At 58.9% G+C, this 26,539-nt stretch overlaps 1 protein-coding gene across 2 annotated transcripts; it reads left to right on the forward strand.

Annotated features, from left to right (window-relative positions):
* The first annotated feature begins 1,022 nt into the window (after positions 1–1,022).
* MAP2K2 (mitogen-activated protein kinase kinase 2) lies at positions 1,023–25,340 on the forward strand. 2 transcript variants are annotated; one of them, XM_060145580.1, is made up of 11 exons: positions 1,023–1,388; positions 5,103–5,313; positions 11,472–11,618; positions 15,666–15,743; positions 16,405–16,456; positions 16,534–16,658; positions 17,376–17,589; positions 19,684–19,748; positions 20,981–21,042; positions 21,962–22,007; positions 23,822–25,340. In XM_060145580.1, exons 1-11 carry the CDS (start codon positions 1,297–1,299, stop codon positions 23,930–23,932), a joined length of 1,203 nt encoding a protein of 400 aa, XP_060001563.1. In that variant the 5' UTR covers positions 1,023–1,296; the 3' UTR covers positions 23,933–25,340. The 2 variants fall into 2 exon arrangements, with proteins under 2 accessions (XP_060001563.1, XP_060001564.1); XM_060145581.1 differs by lacking the exon at positions 5,103–5,313 and having other exon boundaries at positions 1,369–1,388.
* Positions 25,341–26,539: the final 1,199 nt, after the last annotated feature.

The raw sequence follows: 26,539 nt of genomic DNA on the forward strand, positions 1-26,539 counted from the left end.
ACAACATGGATGAACCTTGAGGACACTATGTTGAGTGAAATAAGACAGTCACAAAAGGACAAATATTGTATGATTCCACTTCATATGAGGTCCCTAGAGGAGTTGAATTCATAGAGGCAGAAAGTAGTGGTAGTCTGGGGGAGTAGAATGGGGAGTCAGTGTTTCATGGGGACAGAGTTTCAGTTTGGGAGGATGAAAAAGTTCTGGAGATGGATAGTGGGGATGGTTGCCAAACCGTGTGAATGTACTTAATGCCACTGAGCTGTGCACTTACAAATGGTAAAATGGTAAATTTTATGTTACATATACTTACAACAACAACAAGTTTTTAAATGACCTCTCTTTCGTGAAAGAATGATGGTAATTGATATTATGTGTGTGTGTGTGTGTGTGTGTGTGTGTGTGTGTGTGTGTGTGTGTGTCCATAATTGGCAAAAAGCCTTTGACTCTGAGGTCAACTTAAGTCTCCCACTTTTTTTTTTTTTTTTTTTTTTGCGGTACGCGGGCCTCTCACTGTTGCGGCCTCTCCCGTAGCGGAGCACAGGCTCCAGACGCGCAGGCTCAGTGGCCATGGCTCACAGGCCCAGCCGCTCCGCGGCATGAGGCATCTTCCCGGACCGGGGCACGAACCCGTGTACACTGCATCGACAGGAGGACTCCCAACCACTGCGCCACCAGGGGAGCCCCTCCCACAACTTTTGAGGATTTTACCCGGTGATGTATTCCCAGTCCGGCACCTGCAAGGCTCTAAGGGTCTGACGTCTCCCTCACGCACACCTGCCCACCGCGTCCTCGCTCTCGCCCTGCCTCTCCCGAACGCCCTCCTGGCGCCCCAGGCACATGCGCACACGCTCGGTGGGAGACGAGCGAGTGCGCATGCTCCATGCGTCGCCTAGAGTCGGTATCCTCCCCTTTTCCCTTCGAGGAGGCGACCTCAGGCTGGTGCGCACGCGTCGGGGTGAGGGGCGGGGCCCGGCTCGGCTCCCCGGCGCTGGTTATCGCGAGAGGCCCGCGATCTCGTAGCTCCCCCTCCCTTCCCTCTGCCTCCCGGGCTCCGGCTGCAGCGTCAGCCTCGGTCCGGCCTCTGTGGCTGCCGTGGCCCCGATCCCTCGGCTTCAGCCCCTGCGTCCCTTGGCGCCTCTCGGCTCCGATCCGCAGCGCCGCCCATCCTCGCCCCACCAGCGCCGGCCTAGGCCGCGGCCGCAGCCCCGCGCTCGCGTCGGCGCCGCCCGCTCCCGGCCCGCCCCCTATGGGCCCCGGCTAGAGGCGCCGCCGCCGCCGGCCCTCGGATCCCCGATGCTGGCCCGGAGGAAGCCGGTGCTGCCGGCGCTCACCATCAACCCCGCCATCGCCGAGGGCCCGTCCCCCACCAGCGAGGGCGCCTCCGAGTGAGTGGGCAGGGCCAGGGCCGGGTAGAGGACGGGATGGGGGTCCCAGAGTACCGAGGTCGGGGGAGGGGGTCGAGGAGATGAGAGGACGGGGGAGTGGGCCCTGGGTGGGAAGGACGGGGGAGGGGTCCCAGAGTTGCGAGATCGGGGAAGGGGGTCCCTGAAAGGAGGGGAGGGGGCCCTGGGTAGCAAGGTCGGGGAGGGGGCCCTGAGAGGAGAGGAGAGGTGAGGGGCTCGGAGTATCGCTGTCGGCGGGAGGGAGGTCCCTGAATGGTGAAATCGGGCTGGGGGAAGGTTCTTGCTGGGAGAAGATGGGATGGAGCGTCTCAGAGTAAGTGAATCGGTCCCTGCGGGGAGAAGACCGGAATGTGGCGCCCTAAATAGTGCAGCCAGGATGATGATGGGAGGGTTTCTGAGGGGAGAGGATGGGTCAGGGGTCCGCAATAGTGAAATCGGAGGAAGGAGGAGGAGTCCCTGAGTAGTGATGTGCGGGGAAAGGCGCGGGGGGGGGGGTCCTTGCATTCCAAGAACGGTGTCACGTGGGGTTCCTGAGAGGAGGGGATGGGGCAAGCGGGGTTCTTGGGAGTGAGCATGGGGTAAGGAGGTCCAGGAAAAGGGGAAGGGGGTACCTGAGAGATTTGAGGGTGGGGAGGGATCCCTGAGGGGTGGGGAGGGTCCTCAGGGAATTGGGGGGAAGGGAGCCTGAGAAGACCCTGCTGGTGGAGGGTGGAGCTGAACCTGGGGAGAGTGGTTAGGAGGCCTGGAGGAGGCATAGAGGCTTGGGGGGGAACAAGGAGCGAGGGGGATTTGAAGGGGCAGGGGTGGGGAGAACTGGACACCCAGCAGGAAAGAAGTCGGGAGCCTGCTGGGACCCCTGAAAGCAGATGAACAGAGATTCTGGATCGAATGGATTAGCAAAGCCTTGAGGGGCTGGAGAAGTGTGATTGGGTTTGAGGCAACTGAGGGGGACAGGAGGACTTGAGGGGAAGGAAGGGGACAGAGAAAGAAGCACGGGGCATTGGGGTTACCTGATGGCAGAGTTGCGTTGTGTGAGGTCACGCCGCTTGGCCCCAGAGCATGTCCCTATGACCTCCCCACTCCCGTTCTTCATGCCGGAGCGGCCAGGCTGGTGTCAGAGGTCCGTGGCCGGGATCTGTGTGCCGTGCGCCTTGCCTGTGGTGTGACCCATGAGAACCAGGTGTGATGAGCGAATGGCATGTTTGGTGCCTCTCAGGGGACTTGGCCTCCTGCGACCAGATGAAGGAGGAGCGCCTTGATGCATATGTGTGTGAGTTCACATCTTTCTCAGTCCCCGAGGGTGCAGCTCAATGTGGGGACGTGTTCCTGATTCTCAGAAACTCCACTTATTCTTACGAGACATCTCCTTCATCATATTCTCTTCTCTTTTTTTCTTTTTGTTTTAATGTGATTTGTGATTTCCATCCCTTCAAGAATTCCCCCAGAAGAAGCCAGCCTTTGGAATTCCAGGGTTTTTTTAAATAACCACAGTGGAGTTGCCATGAAATGTAAAATGGCTTAATCAGCTGACTCCAGAATGCATTTTAGATGTCATAGGCCAGGCTGGACACATTCCAGGGTCTGAGGGTCTGGCTGCAAGAGCTGCCTCTTCACTCCTATGGTGAAGGGGTCGTGGCACATACATTCCTTCCTTTGCCTTTCCTTCTCTGTCCATCGGTGTCCTTCTTGTTCCCCCTTTATCCAGGTCCTGGCTCAGGGGACCACTACTATGAGCTCAGGCTTTGCAGGCTGGAAGGGCATAGGTGTTGCTCCAGCCTCTGCCACTTCCTTGCCTTGTGACCCTCAGGCAGGTTACTGAACCTCTGAGCCTTGTCCCTCCTGGGTGGGCTGGGTCTACAAGAGAGGTGCCTCCCAGGAGGATTGTGGGAGTTAAAGCTCTTGTACCTGCTCAGGAAGTGGCACCTAGCCCCCTACCTCCCAACGACCTCTTCGAGGTACCAGCTCAGGTGACATCACCCAGCGGCAGGTCATCTTGCTCCTGTGTGCCCTTTTGCTTACATCTCTTTAAGTTGTAGGCAAGTCATGGTTGAACTTGGGCCTTGGAAGTTTCCTGCCAGAACTCCAGTGTCCCCCTTCGTCTCCTGCTTGAATTCCCCCGGGGGGGGGTCTCCCCTAGGTGGGCGGTAAACCTTGGCTTAAGTGCCCTGGAGAGTGGTGAGTGGGGACCTCTGGAGGTGGCCCATTCTCCTCTAGTGACTTCCCTTAGAGCTGCACTCACTGTTTGGGTAGAGCCCTTGGCCACAGCCAGCGCTTGAAATGTGGCTTGTTTGTCCAAATTCAGGGGAGCTGTAAGTATAATACATATTCCAGAGTAACTAATTTCACCAGATAAACATTTTCTAACGTGGCTAGAAATTTTAAAAATTGCATACATAGCTCACGTTCTTTTTCTTTTGGGCAGCCTCGGGTTAGTGCTCGTGAGCGCTGAGCATTGAGCTGGCGTCTACCTTCCTGTTACAGTGTTTTACTCCAGGATTTGCTTCAGAGTCAAGGCACTCGTGAAAATAGCTAACTGTCAACCTGTCCTTTGAAAGTTCGTTGAAATCACCCAATAAAGTGCAGTATACATGGTTTTTATATACATTTATTTATTTGTTTGTTTGTTTATTTATTTTTGGCTGCGTTGGGTCTTCATTGCTGCGCACGGGCTTTCTCTAGCTGCGGCGAGCGGGGGCTACCCTTCGTTGCGGCGCGCGGGCTTCTCATTGCGGTGGCTTCTCTTGTGGAGCACAGGCTCTAGGTGCGCGGGCCTCAGTAGTTGTGGCTCGCGGGCTCCAGAGTGCAGGCTCAGTAGTTGTGGCTCGCGGGCTCAGTAGTTGAGGCTCACGGGCTCTAGAGCGCTGGCTCAGTAGGTGTGGCTCACGGGCTTAGTTGCTCCTCAGCATGTGGGATCTTCCCGGACCAGGGCTCGAATCTGTGTCTCCTGCACTGGCAGGCAGATGTTTAACCACTGTGCCACCAGGGAAGTCCCACATGGTTGGTTTTTAATAACCAGCTCTAGGAATGCATGTACGTATAAATGCCTACTGTTTACAGTAACGCTCAAGATATAATAAGAGCATGCTGCTGGAAAGGAATGCCCTGGAATTGTCTGCACTGTTTAAATTATGCCCCTCTCCTTTCCTCCGCCCGTGCCTCTGTGTAATTCGTGTAAATTAGAGGCACAGATGCTACGGCTTCTGTCATCTGCCTCTTGGTTCTAGTTCTTTGCTCTGAGGCCACTCCAAATGAGTTTGCTCCTCCATCCCTGTGAAAGACAGGTGTCCTGACCTGGGGCTTCACTCCCCGACCCCCAGGCTTGTATCTCCGGTTCCCTTGTCTCCTTCCCATGTGGTCCAGAGCTCTTGTGTCAGGAGGAAGGGCTCCCGGGTCTGAGAGCAGGGCCACTGAGCTAGAGCTGGTCCTCGAGGTTCTGAGGTCTCCTAACCTTTATGAGTGGGGGAGAGGGACGGCATCCCCAGTTCTCAGGGACCTCAGCTGTGTGTCTGCGGGTGGTCTTTCTTTCCCATGAGATCGTAGGCCCTTCAAGCACCAGAATCAGGTCTGATTCACCTCCCAGCTACAAACCCCAGGCCTGGAATGTGCAGTGGCCACGCGGTGACCTCGGCTCGGGCTGAGTCATCTTTTGGTAGCACATGCAGTCTTGGCTAACCCTCGCCCTTGGGGTCTCCGCAGAGCAAACTTGGTGGACCTGCAGAAGAAGCTAGAGGAGCTAGAACTTGACGAGCAGCAGAAGAAGCGGCTGGAAGCCTTCCTCACCCAGAAGGCCAAGGTCGGGGAGCTCAAGGACGATGACTTTGAAAGGATCTCGGAGCTGGGAGCCGGGAACGGTGGGGTGGTCACCAAGGTCCAGCACAGACCCTCGGGCCTCATCATGGCAAGAAAGGTGAGAGGCAGCTGGCGGTGGGGTGACGGCTCTGTCCCCGTACTCTGCGGGTGCGAGCGGTGGCGACAGGTGCCCTGGCAGCAGGAGAGAGGGGCCTCAAGGGTGCCGGCCTCTGCCTTCTGACGGGCTCCCAGGCTCAGAGGCCACCCCCACCAACGTGGGTTCTAGTTAGAATGTGGTGATACAGCCTGGTCCCACTCAGCTCTTCTCTTGGAGGCCGCCCCCTGCCTTGCGGGATGTCTGAAATTCAGGTTTCCGGGAACAGACTGGCTTGAGAAGGGTAGCAGATGGAAGAGAGGAGAATCGAGACCCCTTAGAGCCGGGCTTCCCCTGACTTCACAACCAGAAGGCCCTGCCGACCAGGACTGGCTGCTGGTAGCGACGGCCACATCGGTGGGGTGGGGGAGGGCGGTCCCTTGGCAATGGGGTACCCGAGCCACCTGTAGTAGCCAGGGTTCTCCAGAGAAACAGAAGCACTAGGGGTGTGTAGGGGGTGGGGTAGGTAGAGGTACTTTAAGGCATTGGCTCAGGGACCATGGTGGCTGGCAGGTCTGAAATCTGTAGGGCGGGCCAGTGGGCGCAGACCCAGGAAAGAGCTGGTGCAGCTTGAGACCAAAGAGAGTCTGGGGGCTTCCCTGGCGGTGCAGCTTGAGTCCAAAGAGAGTCCTAGGGGCTTCCCTGCAGGGAGCGCTGGTTCGATCCCTGGTCAGGGAACTAGGATCCCGCATGCTGCGGTGTGGCCAAAAAATTTAAAAAGAAGAAAAAAGAGAGAGAGAGAGAGAGAGGGAATCTGGAGGCAGAATCCTCTCTTTGCGGGGGGTGGGGGTAGCGCGACTTCAGTCTTTTCTCTTAAGGCCTTCAACTGATTAGATAAGGCCCACCCACTTACGGAGGGTCACCTGCTTTCCTCGAAGTCTGATGATTTCCATGTTAGATCACATCTAAAAAATACCTTCACAGTGACATCTAGATTGGCCTCTGACCCAACAGCTGGGTACCATGGCCTAGCCAAGCGGACACACAAAATCAACCATCACCTCCCTGTTCAGTGCAAACCCTGGTGCTGAGAAGTCCCTCATCGGGGCTCCTGTGCCGCAGTGCAGCCTCCCTGCTACATGTGGGGAAGGGTCCCTGAGAGACATCGGGAGTGGAGAAGAGGAGGTCACCACCTGGGGATGGTGGCTTCTGCACACGTGACTGGGGGACGTTGAGTTGACACGTGATTCAGCTCCCACAGGCGTGTTCCTGCAGACATAGAAAGCCCCCTTTCTGGGAGCCCATCGTCCCATAGTTTCCAAATTGCGTTCTTGGAAACCTGACCACCCTGGTCCCCGGGGGGATCTGCGCAGGGCCCGCCTTTCCTGGGAACCATGCACTCGGTTTCCATGTGGCGGGGGGGAGGTTAGTGCAGCAGCTATTCCTCCTGCCTCCAGAGCCCCGCCCTCCCTCCTGAAACCTACAGCCACATGCTTTCTATTTCTGTCTGCTTACCACAGGCAGCCTTTTCAAAACCAGAGCAACCCCCGAAATCCCTGGTCTGCTATCGCCCAGAGTACAGGGAGTGGAAGGGCAGACGTGAAATTCAGACGGTGATGGAAGGCAGGAACTTGGGAACAGAGCGTACAGGTCAGAGTGCTCGTCAGGGTCGGAGGGTTCTCAGGACAGCCAGGACTCTTTCAGGTGGCTGCTGACGTGCCTTGTATAACCATGAAATCTGAGAGTTTGTCTACGGCTTTCTGAAAGCCTGCGAAGTAAGGCTTCCGGGTTTAACCTGGGGGGCCCAGGTGTAGTCTAGTTAGTGGTGCTGCCCCGATGTCTGTGTCCTGGCTGTGATACAGGCCTCAGTCACAGACAGCATCACTGCCAGGGGAAGCTGGGTGAAGGGCACACGGGACTCTCTCTGCTGTTTTTGCAGCTTTCCTGTGCTTGCATAATCCTTTCAAAATAAAAGGTTTAAAAAAAAAAGGGAGGACTTCCCTGGTGGTCCAGCCGTTAAGACTCCGAGCTTCCACTGCAGGGGGCGTAGGTTCGATCCTTGGTCGGGGAACTGATCCCACATGCTGCGCGGTTTGGCCAAAAAAAAAATAATAATAGAATAAAAATTTTTTTAAGAAAGGGAATTCCCTGGAGGTACAGTGGTTAGGACTCAGCACTTTCACTGCCAAGGGCCCCAGTTCGATCCCTGGTCAGGGAACTAAGATCCCGTATGCCGTGTGGTACGGCAAAAAAAAAAAAAAAGTGCTAAAAACTGGGGGGAGTGAACCTCAGATTTTGTTCCCCATCAATCGTAACCCCTTCCAGTTGCCTGTGGCCTGTGCAGCCGCACCCAGAGTCATGCAATTCAGGGCGTGAATTTACTCCCTGGTGGCCCTGGAGCCCTCGGCCGGTCTGCGGAGGTCAGGGGCTCCCAGAGTGCCATTTCTCCCAGGAGCTCTGTTTGCCTGTATTCAGCTGAGGACACAGGTGGGAAAATTGACATGTCAAAGTGGTTTTTGAGAAACAGTGGCCTCCGTCCTTCCTCCACTACCTTGGGTGGAATTCCGAATTCCTGGGAAGCCGAGTAGGAATTCCACACATTCTGGAAGGCCTGCACAGATCCTGCTGTGGGCCGGCGTCCCTCCAGCCCCTGTGATGGGCAGGGGATTATCCTGACCACTACGACACGAGCAGTGACACCAGGTCCCTAAGACCCGCAAGAACCGGGCTCCATTTCCACTGTCTCGTCCGTTCGTAAATGTTCTCTGAACTCGTGTCTGGTGTCACGATTCCTCCCGCATCCTTGCGGGGCCCTGGGCACACAACCTCTGCGTCAGTGGGACCGGCAGAGATCCGCGAAGAATTCGGTGACCGTGTTGCACCTGTGGGGCTCTCCCAACTTCCCTGTGCTCTGAGCGGAGGGATGTGTTTTCAGCCGTGTGTGTGTGTGTGTGTGTGTGTGTGTGTGTGTGTGTGTGTGTGTGTGTGTGTGTGTGTGTGTGTGTGTGTGTGTGTGTGTGTGTGTGTGTGTGTGTGTGTGTGTGTGTGTGTGTGTGTGTGTGTGTGTGTGTGTGTGTGTGTGTGTGTGTGTGTGTGTTGTCCTCGGCATCTGCATGCTTCCAGAATGGAGGTTACAAACCTGCCCAAGGCCACATCCTAACCCTAGCTGCCTTCTTTCTAGTGATGGCCCTGGGTCAAAGCCGGTGCGCACGTTCTCATTTGCATGGGCCAACAGCTCTGCTTTCCTGAGAAACTGAGGCTTAGCTGGGTCGGTGTCTGAATTGGGCTTGAACCCTCTCGGGTCCTCCCTTTGCAGTTGACCCTGACCCAGTGGAAGCTGTCAAGGCCTCGCCTCCGCAATCCATTTCCCTCTTTACCTAGTTTGTGCCCCCTGCCCCCATCCCTAACTCAAATGCCCCAATCTGCAGTAGGAACACCCTTAGACTCCTAGATGGGGTTTGAACTCCTAGCACCGTACTTATTTAATCAGCTGTTGGAGCTCGCACGGCCCAGGTGCTGCCGTGGAAAGAGCGTGGGTTTTGTTTGGCGTTCCATGAGCCAGGCCCCAACCCTCCCTGACCGCTCACCAGCTGTGTGCCCCTGGGGGCGTCATTTAAGTCTCTGAACCTGAACTTGCTGGTCAGCCCAATGGGGGCAGTTCTCACCACCACTCTCCAACCCCTATGGGTCATCATCGTCAGGGCGAATCGCAAGCACCAGTGCTCAGAAACGTGGCCCTCATCCCATTCCTGCTTTTTCTCCACACCCCCTCAGTGGTGGTTCGTAGGTAATCCATGAGGCTCACTTCACATGGCAGCCGCCCCTGCATCCGTTCTTTACCATATTTTTCTGGAAAGCCTCTGACTTCTTTTGGCCTTATTCACATTAAGGCCCTGACTCCAGGCTTCCAGGACCCCTGGGATTTGTCCAGATCTGCCCAGTTTTGTCCAACTCCCCCACTTCTGCTTCTCTACCCCCACCACCCCAGTGATTCATCTGCGGCTCCTTTGAAGTTCTTTGTCGAGAGCGGCGCTGTCCACGATGGCTGCCCCTGGTCAGACGCAGTGGCTGAGCCCTTGAAACACGGTCGATGTCAGACAGGGCACACCGTACGTGCAGAAACACAAACCAGGTTTCACAGGCTCCGTGTGAAAAAACTCATTAATATTTTTACATCGCCCTCACGTCCAAACAGTCAATTTTTGATACACTACACCGAGTTTCAACAAAATACATGAAAAATTCATGTCACCTGTCTCTCTGTACTCTGAACACAGCAGCTAGAGGATTCAAAATTAAATTGGTGGCCCGTGCTGTATTTCTCTTGGGCCTTGATGGTCCTGACGCTGGCATTGCCCACCGTCCACCTCGCTGTGCCCTCCCGCCTGGCTTGCAGGATGAACCTGCCGCGCTGCACACGGATGGCAGCACTTGGCTTTCAGACCCTCATTTCGCCCTCTCCAAGCGGGTCTGCGTGCACGTGCTCACAGGGGCGGCCGATGGAGGAGAGAGCACCTGGGGTTCTGGTGTGTTCCACCGTCCCGCTGGTGGTGGCCAAGGGGCAGGTGCGGTGTCCCAGGGCCCACAGCCAGAGCTCTGCTCTGCAGGCTGGGCCAGGTGGGGAACCTTCATGTGTAGGCGTGAGGTTTTGCCTGGGGGCGGCATAGGCACCAGGCACCGTTTCGCTGGGAGCTGCTGCAGTTCTCAAGGTTTTGAAGGTCGTTGGTGCCCCACACACACCCCGTGCCCCCATGAACTCGGCACACAGCCCGCCAACAGGCAGCTCTTTGTCCTTCCGCCGGCATGCCCACCCCACCTTGTCCATCTGGCAGAGTCCCACCTGTCCTTCGAGGCCCGGCCTGAGTGTCGCCTGAGCCCTGGACCCCCCTCTGTGATTCCTCCATCAGCATCTCCACCACAGCGGGGTTGTTTTGCCTGTGTCTCTCCCCCTCCTGGTGGTGCGTCTCCTCCAAGCAGGACCATCTGTGCTGTCTCTCCCTGTCACCAGCCCCGAGTGTAACTGACTCTACAGAAATGTCTGTTGAATTGATAGTGGTCATTTTCAGGTACCGGGGATCTGGTTCCGCCTCTCTGATGGACAGGTGGAAATCGCACCCTTTTCTTGTCTTATCACCATGGCTGTAGCATCTAGGACTCGAAGGAACCAGGACGTGCACCCGCAGCCTGACTCTCCCCCGCTGTACAGGGGATCTTGGCTATTTGGGGTTTGTAGCTGGGCGTTGCTCTTGGCTGTCTGTCAGCTGTCTTTTCTGCATCTCTCTGGACGATCCTTTCTTTTCTAACCTTTCCAGATATTGCGATGAATTTGGTGGCAGTCCTCTCTGCTGACTTGAACTCAAGGGGAAGGGGAGCTAGGATCCTAGGGTGGCAGTGGAAGGCTATCTGTTCTCTCTAGGCCGGGGGTGGGAAGGGGTCCAGAAAACCCAAGGGGCGGAGGGGGGCAGAGGTGAAGTAATTGCCGCATCGGACAGGGCATTACCTGGTCTGCTCCTGGGAAAGGCTGGCCCTTTGTATGATTTGATTAACAGAGCTCCCCCTGTAACCAAGTGAATAATGTTGCCTCTGATGATATATTTTTGTAAAACAGCATTATTGAGATGTACTTCACCTACCATACAAACGATCCTTTTAGAGTATTTAATACACTGATTTTTAGTATATTCACAGAGCTGTGCGTCCATCACCATCATCAATTTTAGAACATTTTCATCACCCCAAAAATATGCCCCATCCCCATCAGCAGTCACTCCCCTGTCCCCCAGCCCCAGACAGCCAGGAATGCACTCTCTGTGGATTTGCCTGTTCTGGACATTTCCCATCAGTGGAGTCACCCACCATGTGTCCTTCTGTGTCTGGCTTCTCTCACTGAGCGTCATGTTCTCAAGGTCCATCCACATTGCAGCGAGTGTCTGTGCATCACCCCATTTCACGGCTGAGTGATGTTCAGGGCGTAGAGAGACATTTTTCTGTCCCTTCCTCCGTTGATTCAGGGCATTTGGGTTGCTTCCAACCTTTCAGTTGCTGTGAAGCCGGTTACTGTGAACACTCGCGCTCCAGTCTGTGTGTGGGTGTGTGTTCCCCGTTCTCAGGTACATAGACACCCTTCCTTCCCGGCCCCCCTCAGTGGCCCGATCCTGACCCCGCCTCCCTCTCCCTTGCAGCTGATCCACCTGGAGATCAAGCCAGCCATCCGGAACCAGATCATCCGTGAGCTGCAGGTGCTGCATGAGTGTAACTCCCCGTACATCGTGGGCTTCTATGGGGCCTTCTACAGCGACGGCGAGATCAGCATCTGCATGGAGCACATGGTGAGTGCGGCGGGGCCCGGGGCGCCTCCCCTCCCACCCCGGAGTCCCCGTCCTGTTCCCGGGGGACCCTCTTGGAGGTGGACGAGGCAGTGCAGCCGTGTGTGCATGTAGACCCCTTTGTTTCTTAAGCGCCAGACACCCTCCTCCCGACGTTGCTTTTTCCCCCGGATCCATGGTAGACGTTACTCTCTGTTGGCACAGAGCCGGCTCTGTCTTTTTCCCCTCCGTCTAGCGCCCTGGCGTCCCTGCGTACCTGTTGGGTAATTTATGAAACGCTCTTGGTGGACACTAAGGTTGTTTCCGGTCCCCGCGGCTTTCTGAGTAATGCAACGTTGAAAGTCCTTGCACCTAAGCAGGCATGCCCGAGGGCTGAGGCCCGCCGCCGGGCTGTGCGACTAAACACTTGATCTCTCCTTCCCAAGTGCCCTCTGCGTGGTCTGGGGACCCGGGTCTGCACCCCAGCTCAGACCCATGGGACCAGGCCTCTGCCATGGAGGGCGGCCGCCCATCTCTTTTAAACCATGGTTGATTCTGATGTGCCCCCTCATTAAGGAGCTCTGGTCTCGAGGCTCAGAAGTGGGTGGGATCAGGTGTAACGCGAAAGCAGAAGTGGTCAGAGCCGAAGGCTCCCAGAGGAAATGCCGCCGGCCCTCTGCCATGCCTCCTTTGTCAGGTAGGGCCCTGCCCGCTCCCGGCTGTCCAGGCCCCGGCCCTCAGGGCCCTTGCAAAACCAGGATGCCGCGTGGCTTTTGGCGGGTGGCTGTGGTTACGCCTCGCCTCCAGCTTGCCGTCCCCTCTGATGGTTTTGTAACGAAGGCAGGAAACGAATTTGAGCAAGAGCCCGCGAGGAATGCATGTGGGCCGGGGGGAGGGCTCCCCCACTGCCTTGCCCCAACCTGGCTGCCTGATTCCCGCCTGGCACTGCCCCGTGGGAGCCCCTTCCCCACCTGGGAGAGGGCAGTCGTATCTGCCCACCCACCTGGTCGACACTGCACAGACGAGTATCAGGGCGAGAAAAGGATGTGACATCGCTGTGGTCTGAGGGGAGCCTCTTCTGTGCTGTCTCTCTCCCTCCCTCTCCCCTTCCCCCCTCCTCCCCTGCTCGTCCCCGCTTCAGCTACCTCCATCCCTGCTCCCTGAATACCCTGAGAGTTTGGAGGCCCCTCTTGGCCTTGTACAAAAGAGGCAGCATGGGACTTCCCTGGCGGTCCAGTAGTTAAGACTCCGTCCTCCCACTGCAGGGGTCACGGGTTCCATCTCTGGTTGGGGAACTAAAATCCCGCGTGCTACACAGCACGGTCTAAAAAAAAGAAAAGAGGCAGCATCACAGCCCCTCCGTTCTTGGTGGGTGTAAAGCATCAGTTCCAGGAGAGGCGCCTGCACCCCGGGGGCGCACAGACGGAACCGCTGGGATGCAGGGGAGATGCTAGATTCTCTTTGTTTGCCATGTTCGTCCTTCAGAGCTTCACGGTCGGGCTTTTCTTGTTCGCTTTCATAGCGAGCATATGACGACAGTGGAACGCGTAGATGGCACACAAACGCAAGGACACGGGCTCGGGTGTGGCCCGCGTGCCCCTCTTTCTGCTGACGGGTTACAGTCCATGGAGGTGAGCCTTAAGTGGTGGGTGGTTGCTGGGCGGGGAGGGCGTGAGGAGGACAAGATGACGGGAAGCGCTGAGAGGGCCTGTGCCACCCACACCAGTGTCCTCGTGCCCGATGGTCCCCTGCAGGGTCTCGCCCATGGCGGCGAGAGGACGCTTGCAGTCCCCCCACCTCTCATGCGGGACTGGACGAGTCTCGCACCTTGTCTGTCAGGCCAAAGATATGAGGACGGGGCGAGCTGGTCCACGAACGTTGACGGAGCGTCAGCCGTGACGTTGTCACCACCGCCACCGTTTCCCCGAATTCCTGCATCACCTCCATTTCTCTCCTTGTCGAGAGCACACATTCGTCTCTACGCAGGGTCGTGCACGAATTGACTCTCGTCTCCCACCGGGTAGATTCCAGCTCCAGCTTGTGAGAAAGGCCCGCTGACTGTGACGAGCAGCCCCGATTCAGCACAGGAGAAACTCACCTGTGGGCACGGGAAACAGCGGGGCTGGCGGCTCCCCGGTGCCCAGACCTATTCCTTTTCCTGGGGAAACTAGGGGCTTGGACCAGCGGACAGCGGGTGTCTCGGGGCCGGAGCGGCCAGGGAGCAGCCGACTGACCACTCAGAGGCAGCTCTTGGTATTTTCTTGGGTCCCGGTCAAATCTACTGAAGAATGCACTCCCTTGTTCTACAATAATGAAAAATCAGACAAGGGGAGGTGAAGAATGACACCAGGCCGCTTTCCAGGGGAGAAGTAAAAGCAGCATATATGCACCGGATGAGAAAATCCCCCGAGAGGAAAGTATGCATAATGTGAGCCCCCAGATAGATAGATAGATAGATAGACTTAAAGCTCTGGATCAGCTCTGCACCCCACGGAGGATGAACCACGCTGACGTCAGGGGCTGGGTGGCAGTGGGGCTGCGTGGAGAGGACCCGCGATGTGTCCTGAGTCGCCTTGAGACCCCAGCCTGGGGCCTGGCCCACCGTAGTCGCTGCGGAGACGTTCTCCCTGAATGTCGTCCAGCAAACATACCACAATCCTACGGAAAGTTCAGAGTATGAGGAGCTGAGTCAGGGAGCAGGGATCACGAACGCTTTTTTTAAAAAACCCTTTTAAGGTTGATGAAACAAAAAATGAGAAAAAAAGTGGAATTCCCATCTCGCCCTGCACGCAGAACGGGGCTGGGCCAGGCAGCCTGCCGACCAAGTGCACCGGACCTCCTGGTCCCGTGGGTGCCTCCCCGGCCGCACCCGCCGTTGCTGCATGCACAGCCCCCTCGTCCTCAGGCTGGGGCTAGCCTACAGAGTCCCTCGTGGGTTCCCAAAGCGTTGGAGGGCCTGGGGTTTTCCACAACTCCCACCGCGGCCCTTCTCCCCAAGCACAGCTGGAGCAGAGTGCCAGGGATGGGGGACCAGGCGTCTCCGAGGCTGCAGGCTTCTCGCGCCCCCTCAAACGGAATAAGAGGCCTCCTGGGACAGCTGGTGGCCACAGGAGCCCTAGAGCAGCATGGAGAGAAAACAGGCTCTCCACCCAGCTGCGAGTTCAGATGCTGGCCACCTCCCACCGCATGCCCGAGCCTCAGCTCCGGTCTGCCTGGCATCCTGGGGGGGCCTCGGTGTGTCCTCGGAGCCCATCTCTGAAGAGGCGCCTTGGGCCAGTCGGTGACACCCGGGGTTTTGGTCTCCAGGTTTGCTTCCGGGTGACCTTGCACAAGATACTTGGTTTCTGTCACTTCTTCGTTATCGTGTGGATTTGGGGCCATGCCCTGGTCAGGGGATCAACTAGGGTGCCCTGTGTCACGTCCTTTGCTGAACATCCCAGTTTCAGGGTGGCGAGCAGTGGCTACACCGGCAGGACGGGGGGCCGAGCCATCGTTCCCCCTCCCCCGTGCCCCTCGGCTATCAGGCCTTCCTGGCGGAGCTGGCTTGGCCGTCTGTCTGTGCCGGGCACTTGCGGGCGGCGCCCCTGTGCTCGCGCTCCCCTTCCCGAGGCTGCGGCTGACTTGCTGGGAGGGGACCCAGGCCCAGAGCTGCGGGTCTGGCTCAGGTACGCTCTCTGGTGCTCGGGCTGCAAGCTGGGCGGCTCAGCCGCAGGCCTCATGGAGCACTGCCCGCCTGCCGCTGCCGTGGCAACCTCAGGAAGGCTGAGTCACGCCGTCCAGCCACGGGCCTCCGTTCCGGGAAGGATGGACCGCCTGGCGAGCACACTGGCACCCTTTCCGTTTCCTGAGGCCCCAGAGGTGGCCGGGGCCGCGGGAGTCCCTGCTCTGAGCCAGTGGGTTGCCTTTGGCTGTGGTCTGGCCTCTGTTTTCCGTGGAGGAAGTTGAGCACCAGCTCTCTGGGAACCAGGGAAATGCTTCGTTTTCCTCCCTGCCACTCTGGCGTCCCTCTGGGGAGCCCTGCCTGGCGACGGCTCAGGGCAGCTCTACCTCTCTCTCCTGTGCTGCCCCTAGGACGGTGGCTCCCTGGACCAGGTGTTGAAAGAAGCCAAGAGGATCCCCGAAGAGATCCTGGGGAAGGTCAGCATCGCGGTAAGTGCGTGCGGGCGCGCGCTCCCGGCCCTGCGTTCTCATGGGTTTCTTCTTACTTCTGCCCCCTTCCACACGGCCAGGCTCGAGGAGCCTCAGGAAGCCGGTGGTGGGCGTCAGCCTCCGGGCAAAGAGGCAGAGGTGCCTGTGCCAGCCTCCACCAGCTGTGGGACTGAGTGAGTGGCGTCCCTGTGCCTGTGAAGTGGGGGTGATACTTCCGTGCCCCATACAGGCATGGAGGTGGCAGGAGGAACCGTGGCACGGCGCCAGGCACACACTGTCCCACAGTGCTGCCATCGTCGAGTGTCGCCTGTCTAACTCGGTGAAACAGCCCCTGTATCCTTCACGCCGTCAACCTGGGGGCCCCGAGCGCGGTCCCGGCACCAAAGGGCTCAACAGAGGATGCCTCTCGGGCTGGGGTGACCCCTGAGGCTGGGCAGTTGACTGGACACTTACAGCCCTACTGACAGGGCCTTGGGCCCTCCTCAGACAAGGGGAGAGCGGTGTCCTCCTCAAGGGTGGGGGGCCGTGTGAGAGTTGGGGAGGTGGGTGACTGTACCCACCCAAAGAATGTCGTCAATGTCACATGGCCACTTCGGCCTGGGCCTTGGGCCTGTCCAGAGGACAGTCCCCCTCACGGCACTGCCCTGCGGCTTCCCTGCAGGTTCTGCGGGGTCTGGCGTATCTCCGGGAGAAGCACCAGATCATGCACCGAGGTAAGGGGACGGGCGCCCCGGGGCCGGGAGGGGCTGACGGCGACCCGCAGCGTCCACACCGCCGGCTCTGCTCCCAGATGTGAAGCCATCCAACATCCTCGTCAACTCCCGAGGGGAGATCAAGCTGTGCGACTTTGGGGTGAGCGGGCAGCTCATCGACTCCATGGCCAACTCCTTCGTGGGCACGCGGTCCTACATGTCTGTGAGTCCTTCCAGCGTCCTCCCCACCGCCACCCCGACCCTCATCAGCTCTTCCCCGTTTTCCAGAAGCTTTTCCAAAAGCCTGCCCTTCCCTGTAGTATAGTTTCTTTTGCGGGCTTTGTTCTCTCCTTCGAATTTCTAGTTTCCATCATCTTCTCATCTGGGTTTTTGTCTCTCTGGAGACGCCGGCCTGGTTCCTGTCCGCTCGGGGAGAGTAGTCAGTTAATTTCTGAGCCAATCGACTAGCCCTCCGTTATTTTAGGCACTATCTGGGTGATTTTATTTTTTTATTTTCATTTTTATCTCTTTAATTTATTTTGGCCACACCGCATGGCCTGCGGGATCTGAGTTCCCCGACCAGGGATCGAACCCGCGCCCCCTGCATTGGCAGCGTGGAGTCTTAACCACTGGACCGCCAGGGAAGTCCCCATCTGGCTGATTTTAAGAGCAGATTCTGAGAAGTCCGTCTTGGGATTGTTGGGAGAAGGAGACGTTCCGGCGTCTTTCCTGGGTCGGTCGCTCTCCAGAAGCACTTTGGGTTGCGGGGCTTTAAGGGGCTGCTGTCAGCACGGCTGGAAGCAGGTGGAGGGAGGGGGCGGAATGGCTTTCTGCCGCTGTGTCCCTAAGCGGGATGGGGCTGCAGGGGGACCACAGGGACACTCTAGGGTGCCAGCGCCCCTCCATCTCCCTCGGGCCGTCTCTGCCCATCTCCCCTCAGCCGGAGCGGCTGCAAGGCACTCACTACTCGGTGCAGTCAGACATCTGGAGCATGGGCCTGTCCCTGGTGGAGCTGTCCATTGGAAGGTACCCCATCCCCCCGCCGGACGCCAAGGAGCTGGAGGCCATATTTGGCCGGCCCATGGTCGACGGCGCGGAAGGAGAGCCTCACAGCATCTCGCCGCGGCCGAGACCCCCCGGACGCCCCATCAGCGGTATGGCCTGAGACTGGGACTTCCGGTTTGGATGGGGCACGCGGCGCCTGGGGACAGCAGCTGCCTCCCCTCTGGCCCCTCTTAGCTCCATCTGTCCCCCTGGGCCGCGCTCACTGCGGTCAGCAGTCCTCAGATGGTCCTGAGGCTTCTGGGGACAGTGCTTCAAGCAACGCCTCGAACTGTCCTGTCTGGGGCAGCTGCACCTGTTGCTGCCAGCTGGCGGGGTCGAGACACTCGCCCCTCAGCCAAGCCGTGGGGTGGCGGGTGGTTTCTCCAGCATTTTATCACGAGAACGTTCAAGTGTACAGAAAAGCCGAAAGGGTTGTCCAGCAGGCAGTCTTCTGCCCCACACCTGGACTCTGCAGTGGCCGTCCTGCTGTGTTGGGCCAGGCCTTTCAGGGAGCCCAAAGTGAAGGCAACTCGACTCGGGTCTCGGGTGGCTGGTTAGATTCAGCCCAGCACACAGCAGAGGTACGGGAGGGCAGCGGGGCTCCCAGGGGCCTCCTGGTACCTCAGGCAGCCACCTGCGAGGTTCAGGCCGATGCTTCCACCACGTTGGGAGCTGGCGAGGGGTGAGGGTCATGGCTCAGGTGGTGTAATTAGGAAGGGGCGCGTAGGACTCTGGGATTTATTTATTTATTTTATTTTTTATTTTTTTATTTTTTTGCGGTACGCGGGCCTCTCACTGTTGCGGCCTCTCCCATTGCGGAGCACAGGCTCTGGACGCGCAGGCTCAGTGGCCATGGCTCACGGGCCCAGCCACTCCACGGCACGTGGGATCTTCCCAGACCGGGGCACAAACCCGTGTCCCCTGCAGCGGCAGGCGGACTCTCAACCACTGCGCCACCAGGGAAGCCCAATTTATTTATTTTTTAAGTCAAGTGACAGGAAGAGAGTTGAATTGAGTGAGAGCCCAAAGGACCATGCAATGGACTGCAGTTGGTTGGTTGGTTTCTCACAGCTTTATTGAGATAGCATTTACATACCATATGGTCCACTCGATTCAGGCTTATAACCCACTGGACTTCTATACCTTCACAAGGTTGTCCGACCATCACCTTTATCTGACTTCAGAACATTTCATCACCCCAAAAGGAAACCCTGTCCCCTACCCAGCCCCTGACAACCATGAACCCAATCCCTGTGTCTGTGGATTTGCCTGTCCTGGACGTTTCCCATCAATGGAATCACACACCCTGTGTGTCCTTCTGTGTCTGGCTTCTCTCACTGAGCATTGTGTTCTTGAGATCTGTCCACACCGTGGCAAGTATCGGTGCCTCATGGCACCTCGTACCTCGCTCCTTTTTTATGGTCACATAATATTCCACCGTGTGGTATCTATTTACCGCTGACGGATACTTGGGTCGTCAGATGGCGGTTTTCACAGTATTCTCAAGCCCAGACCCTCCCCTTTCCTGGTGCCGCACCCAGACTGCTGGGGTGTCTTGATTTCCTCCGAGGGGAGAACCCCCGCTCCCACATCTGTGTCCTCAGGCCCCGGCCCTGCCCCTCCCTTTCCAGCCCAACTCCCAGACGGTGCTCAGACCTTCCAGGCGGGGAGGAGCGGGGCGCTGTGCCAGGCCGCTCGGCCTGCCAGCACCTCCCCCAGCCCCGGCCCTGGCCCACGTGCCCATTTCAGGACAGGGGACAGAAGGCGAAAGTCCAGCTGCCAAACGCGGGCCTGGCCAGCTGGGTCTAGGACAGGGGTCAGCCATCCCAGCCAGCCACCATCCTGAGCCCGCAGGTCCGTGCCAGGTTACACTGCTGCCCTTGCCTGCTCGGCCCCCCGTGGCCCCTCCCCCCACTCCAGGGAGCAGGGGGTCGGCTTTAGCACAGCCCAGCCCCCTGCCAGATGTGTGCCTTCTCAACAAGCGTTCCTGTTCGTTCTGGTGTTTTGTTTTTTTAATTCACCAGAGGCTCAGGAGAGATGTTCCTCTCCCAGGAAGGCAGCTGGGCCCAGGAGCCTGCCCTCTGGGTTGGCCCGGGTGCGGAAGAGGGTGCTCGGCTGCGTTCAGCACACTCAGGCCCCACCGCCCGACGGAGGCACGGTGCCCACCTGCCCGTCTCATCCGTCTTTGTTTCTGCCCCGGGCAGGTCATGGGATGGACAGCCGGCCGGCCATGGCAATCTTTGAGCTGCTGGACTACATCGTGAACGAGGTGCGTGCCCGGGGCCCTGCTGGCAGGCGGGTCTCCACAGCAGCAGCATCAAGCCATTCCCGTTGGAAAGTGTTCCCCAGAAAGAAGAGCGTTCGATGTGTAGACTGTGGGTTGTGTCGGGAAGGGGCCGCAGCGAGCTGTGGAGACCATTGAGTCCAGTAGGATGCGCACACCTCCCCTCCCCAGGGGGCTCTTTTTTTTTATCTTTTCACGGGGATGAACCCGAAATTCTCACTCTGAGCCCAATGGCCCAGCGCTGGGGCCCTGTGGGTGAAGTCATAAATCATCCCACTTCCTCAGGGAAAGTTGAGGCATCACCTTCCTCTCTGGGAAGGGGGCACAGGGCGCCCACCCAGTCCTTCTCCCCACCACGTGAGAGGGCAGCATGGATACTCCCATTGTACAGATGGGTAAATCCAGGCATAAGGATGGGAGTGGGCTCCTCAGGCCTGCAGCTGAGACAGGGCCGAGCAGGACCTGACCCTACAGCCCTCCCTCTCGGCGTGGCCGGGTCACCCTCCTGGCCCTTCTCTGATGGAAGTGTGTTTCCAGTGGCCCTTTGGAGTTGGGGTGGCCAAGCTTGGCCCAGGGTTGGGTCTTGAGGTGAGCAGCTCAGAGCAGGGTCAGTGGCGACAGAACAGGGCAGGGTGGTTCCGGTGACACAGCTCTCCCTGCACCTGGCAGCCACACCCAGGCCCGGTGAGCACGTCCTTCCAGGGAGGCCGCCGGCACCTCCGGCCCCTGAGCAGGAAGAAGGCCCACTGCCCTCCTGGACGGGGCCTGAGCCTGCGCACGGCTGTCCCCACCCCGGGACCTGTGCGGGGCCAGGCCCCTCAGGCTCCCCCTCTTTTCAGGCAGACCCGCAGCTCTCTCCAAGCACCTCCGGAGGGTAGTGGCCCAGACCGTGTAGCACGTGGTCAAGAGTAACCACCCTCATCCATAAAATGAGGATGAGCCCTGTTCTCCTTCACTCCTGAGCCAGTCGTGGTCCCCGAACAAGAAGAGCTTTTGAAGGAAACTCTGGGAAAAGGCCAACCCAGTTGGCAGGGCTGCCCGGGGAAGCTGCTGGAAGGGGGGTGGTGGGCGCCCTCTGCCTCCAGGAAGGGTGCATCCTGAGGGTCCCCAACAAGTGCCGAGCTGTCCTCAGAGGCACAGGCTGGGAAGCGCCTTTTCTCCCTGATTCCAGAAGCATCCTTGAGCTCTCACCCCCACCTTTCTGTCCTGGCCCGCAGCCTCCTCCCAAGCTGCCCAACGGCATCTTCACCCAGGACTTCCAGGAGTTTGTAAATAAATGGTAAGACGCCATGGCCGCCAGCTCGGGGCGGGTGGGGCAGGGGCCAGGCGGCCTGGCCTGCTTCCTGGGATGACCGGGGCCTCGGGGATGCCTGGCAGTGGCGGCATCTGGCGGGACTGGAGCTCACCTGAGAACCCAGATCCCCCCGCCAACCCCCCACCAAGGCTGCTGAGTCACGGCGTCCAGCTGCCACCCCCAGCTTGTCCCCGAAACCCCGCGCAAGCCAGGATGGCAGGCTCTCTGGAAATAACGCTATTCCCGCCTTGCCTTCTGCCAGCAGGCAGCCCGGTGTCCTAACCCCTCAAGCCCGTAACCCGTGGCTCCTAGGCAGGCCTTCGGAGCCGGTTTCTGGGGGGTGGCCCTCCCACCCTCTGAAGCGTCTGGGTGACGCGGCCTCGGGCGAGCGGGCTGTGGACCCGGAGGGCCGGCCCGTTGAGCGCCCTGCACGTCAGGACGCGACGCTGCGGCCCAGGGTTGCGTACCTCGCAGCCAGCCTGTGACTGTGCGTCCAGCGCTCCCCGTAAACCTATCTGTGCCCTGTGAGGTTGCCAGTTTGAAGAACTGCCACTCAGCCCTGAACTGCTTTGAGCAGCAGCCTTTCAGACCGTTCCTTTTAGACCTTTTAGACCGTTCCTCTTTCGTGAAGGGAAAACTTCCGCTTCCACAACAGCGGTTGCTGCTGGGCCTCTGATGGAGCAGCGTGGGGGGGGGTTTCCCACCCTCTTCCCCTTTCCCTCCTGTCCTGGTCTCAGCTTCTTGCCCTGCCCTCCCGGGGCATCCTGCTCTCACACCCAAGGGTGGCAGTGGAGCCCCTCACCCACAGGGGCCAGGCAGGAAAGGGCAGCAGGATGCAGGCCTCTTCCCCCAAGGCCACTGACTGCCCGCCTGTCTTCTCTCTCCCACCCCCTGGAACCCACAGCCTAATTAAGAACCCAGCAGAGCGAGCAGATCTGAAGATGCTCATGGTGAGTAATACCCACAGATTTTGGACTTCCAGAGGTCCCTGGCAGGCCCTCCTCGCCTTGAGTGAACACCTGAGCTGGCTCTGATGTCTCTTGGCCAAGCTGGAGAACCCCTGTGGGTCGCCCTGGCTTGCTGGAGGGCACCATGCAGAGCGGCCATGGTCCTCTCAGCTCCCCGGGGTACAGAAGGGCCCGTGTGCCTGGGGCTAGGGCTGTGTCTCAGAATGGCCGGCCTCCAAGGCGTTGGGGGCACCACTGGGGTGTTTGCCTTCCTCTAAACCCATACTGTCCAACGTCCTTGAAAACCAAGGTGGTCTCTGGCATTGGCCTTCCCCCGGCAGGGCTGCCTGCCAGCCTCAGGGTGACCGTCACAGTGCCTTCCGCCCATGTCCACTGTGGACGTTAGGCCTTCTTCCTCCATCACCAGGCCTGACCACCTGAGTCACCCCCGATGCTGAGTCAGCCCCTTGTTTATGCGTCTTGTGGCTCGAAGAGAGAAAACACTGCCAGCTACAGGCGTGAGACGTTAGTTGTCAACCTCAGGTGTCCACACGGGAGAGAAGGAGCCTCTTAGGGTGGTCACGATGCGGTAGTTTGAATAACCGAGGCACGCCCTCTGGTGGGCTCCTGTGCCCCTGCCTGCAGGACCACGCTCCCCCCTCCCCACCATGTCCTCCACCGGGCCTCCCTCCTGCTTTCCACCTCAGGACCTTTGCACAGGATGGCCCTTCTCCTTCTGGGACGTGTCCTGTTGCTCTCCCCCCAGCTGTGGGCCTCTGCTTCGGCACCGCCTCCAGGAAGGCACCCTGTCTAGCCCACCCCTCTGTTAGCTGTGGCTGCAGCCTGTGTGTCCCAGCTGTAGTCAGTTTTCTGTGGCCCCAAGAGTGAGCCTGGCCTGGAGTGCCTTGTGGGAAGGGGTCTGCGTCCATCTGCCTCTTTCTAGGAGCTCCTTACTGAGTCCAGTGACGTGTGTTCAGGGCACGCACAACATAAGAAGCACGTGTTCACTGTGGAACATGCAGACCCACGGAACAGGGGAGTGAACTTTGACACCTGCCATTGTCTCCCCCCCCCGCCCCCCCGCCCAGCTCCACGCAGTTCACACAGTGCGGGACGACATCCACGTCTCTGCCTGCGTGACACTGTGGGCCGTGTGGGGCTGACTGTCTTCCCGACCACGAGTCCTGTTCCCTTGGTTTGGTGTTTCACCCAAGCCTGTGCCCACCTTTAGGGAGGTAGGGGTGGTCTCGCCTCCCCAGCTGGCATAACAGGTGGATGTCACGTGGGAGGCCTAGACCCCCGCCCTTGCGAACGGGAACCGCTGTCAGGGTGACTGTTAAAGTTACTTAAACTGACGGACGAGGCGCGATCCTGCTCTCCAGCCACACGGGCCCTGTTTCAAGGGCTCAGGAGCCTCAAGCGGCCGGTGGCTGCCGCCTGGACAGGACATGTAGGGCACTTGCTATCCTCAGAGTTCCGTGGTTCCAGATCAGATGTTCTCACCCAGGTGACTCTGCCCCCATGGGTCCCTGGGCCACGTCTGGGGACGTGTGTGGTTGTCACACCTGGGGGGGATCCTGGCGTCAAGCGGGTCAGGGCAGGGATGCTGCTCCTCACCCCACAGCGCCCGGGACGCCCCACAGAGGGTGAGCCGACCCCATGTCACCCTGAGCTCCAGGGGGCATAGAGTGGCCTCCCCCGTCGCCTGAGACCCCGTCCCGGGCCGCGTGGCCCCGGGCCCGGGCCTCCCTGCTCTGGGGTGGGGACCCGGCCAGCCAGCTAGGGCGGGGCCGCTCACATCGTTCCTTCCCTTTCAGAACCACGCCTTCATCAAGCGGTCTGAGGTGGAAGAAGTGGATTTTGCCGGCTGGTTGTGTAAAACGCTGCGGCTGAACCAGCCCAGCACGCCCACGCGCACTGCCGTCTGACGGTCCCGCCACCGACAGACCAGCTCCCCATCCCACCCCTCCGGCTGCCCCCTCCGTGGGGATGCACGCGTGGCCCTTGGGCCCGGGGAGGCCGACGCCGCTGCGCTGTCTTCTCAGAACCTGCTTCCTTAGGTTTAAAGAAAAAAACCGAAACAAAACAGGGAAAGAAAAAGCAAACGTGCCGGTTGTGCTTCTTGTGCCTTGTCCTTGGGGTGTCAGCCTTGATCCAGCCCGGGGTGGGCGCCTCTGCGAGGGCGGCCCAACCCCTGAGAGACGGGCATGGTGTCGGGCACTGGCTTTGCTCCTTTCCGAGGCCCTCAGAGGGACCCCCAGCCGTGGGTGACTTTCACCAGAAGAGAAGGGGGCTGCCCCCTTGGGGTGCGTGTGTGCCCCCAGCCTGGCATCTGCCCCTTGGAGGTGGCCGTCCTGGCCCGCAAGAGCTATTGGGCCCAGTGGCTCTCGTGGGGTCCCCGCCCCGGCGGCTCCAGCCTCGGGCCATGCAGCCTGTCCTCAGCAGTGCGTGACCTGCCCCCTGGGAGGGACCCCCAAGTCCTCTTCTGTGCTTCGGGGAACAGAGACTTCTGACAGCTCGCAGCAGCCTGAGCTGACACTCGCTCGGCAGAAAGGAAGCCTTGGGTTTCCAAGCTGTCCTGTGGTTGAAGCCCCAGCAGATCCTGCAAATAAGGCCCGCTCCCCTATGCCTGCAGGCCGACAGATGTGGGCGGGTGGCTCTGTGTCACCTCTGCTCGCCCAGCAAATCAGAAGTGACCACCCAAGGCACGTCACTGTCTCGGGCCTTGAACCGTTTGACCGCAGCTGATTGGAAATGAGATGGTGGGGGTGAGGCTGTCCTGACTCCTGGTGGCTATTGGGGTGTCCAGCCAGGCCCCTTGCAGGGGTCTGCATGAGGTCCGAGGCCCGAGACCCAGCCTTTCCGCCTTCAGGGCTGTACCACCTCCAACGGAGAAGGCCGCCTCTGGGCCATCAGGCAGTAGGAAGTGGTGGAGGGCAGGGCTGCTTCTAAGGCTTCCCCTCCTGCAGGCTCTCTGAAGATGAAGCTGTGAGTCTCCCCACAACCCCAATACTTCCTGAAGGCTTGAAACAGGCCGATATTTATCTGTGATAAGTCGCAGAGGAAGGGTTCTCGTAGAGCAGCGGTCCTGGGGCAAACCAGCCCCACGTTTCTGGAGAAGGTGCAGCTGAAGGTGGGGGATTGTGGCCCTCTGGGAACTGCTGGGTCCTTTTCTTCCTAGGGAGACCCTTCAAGTCTCCTGTTTTTTCCTGTGGTCACCAAAGAGAAGACAAGTTGGTAGCTGTTCCAACCAGCTTTCCAGATTTCTGCCACCTCGTAGTTGCCCCCAAAGTCTTTCCTGATTTAGAAAAGAATAAAAAAGATAACTAAAAGTGATGGAGGTGTCGCTCTGTGGGTACCCCAGCTCCCTCCAGAGCTTCAGAGGGGGAAGGGGGCCTAACGGGTGAACTGTGACTCAGCGTCTTGGCCCGTGGGCGCCCGGCGCTGGCAGTCACCGGCAGCCCCATCGTTGGGCCAGTCCTGTACACGTCAGGCTGTGGGCCTGACCAATGTCTGTTAACAGAGCCGACTGCCGTTTGCAAGGAGTGAGACCGCATTGACGGTGTTCCTAGGGGTGCTGGTGAATCGGGTCGGTGGGGTAAGGCCTCCAGGGTTGCTGGGGGAGGACGGATCGAAAGTAGGCGCCTCCCCCAGCCCATCGGCTCCAGCCGCCCACCGTCTGCTGTGTTGCTTTGCCAGGACCCCGAGGCGCCTCAGGAAAGGACCAGAGAGACACTTGGCGCTTACCCTTCCCACTCCGAGTCAGCCAGGAACACGCCAGAGCCTTGGAGACCGTGATGAAAGTGTCCGACTTTAACAGCCAGGGGTCTCCCTCCCTCCCCCGCCCCCCACCCGCTTCCTGCAAACGTCGCTAGACTTGGCCCCCTCTGCCCCCACACTCTGACACCCCGTCTCTCCCCGGTTCACAGTGGTCCCTGCCTGGCTGCTCCCATCCAACGATCTGGCCAAAGGTGACCACAGGCCGGCCTGGGAACGCTGATCCCTGCCCTGTCGAGGTCCTCTCTTGCAAGGGGGCAGGCTCTTCTTCCCGAAACATGTAACATCTGTTGGTTTTGGGGTCTCCCGACGTGTAGGGGTCCAGGCAGAAGGTGGGGTCAGGCAGCCAGGCTGCTGGCCCCTCCCGAGCTTCTTGTGAGAGACTGTGTTCTGTGTCAAGGTTCCCCGTGCCTCTTCCTTAAACCCCGAGACGGCCAAGTGCGTGAGATGATGCAGCCGCCCTGTTCGGGCCCCTGGGACCCCCAGCGTCCCTCTGTCTGACCTCTTTGTCCAAAAACAAATCAATCAGGAAATGAATCCAAGAGCTTCAGAATCTCACCCGTTGGGTGTTTTCTTACTTGGGTTTTGAGTTTTCTTCGCTTCTGGGGTTTTGGGGGTTTTTTTTGTTTTTTTGGTTTCTTTTGCACTTGGTTTGGAAGAAGAAGGTATCCAGCGTCTTGTCGATGCAAGTTTCTCCTCAGGTCCAAGTTTTCATCATATTAAACAGCACTTTACAACACCACGTGTGTTGACCCCTG

This window comes from Lagenorhynchus albirostris, chromosome 3, assembly GCF_949774975.1.
Source record: "Lagenorhynchus albirostris chromosome 3, mLagAlb1.1, whole genome shotgun sequence".
In the NCBI taxonomy this organism is placed as follows: domain Eukaryota; kingdom Metazoa; phylum Chordata; class Mammalia; order Artiodactyla; family Delphinidae; genus Lagenorhynchus; species Lagenorhynchus albirostris.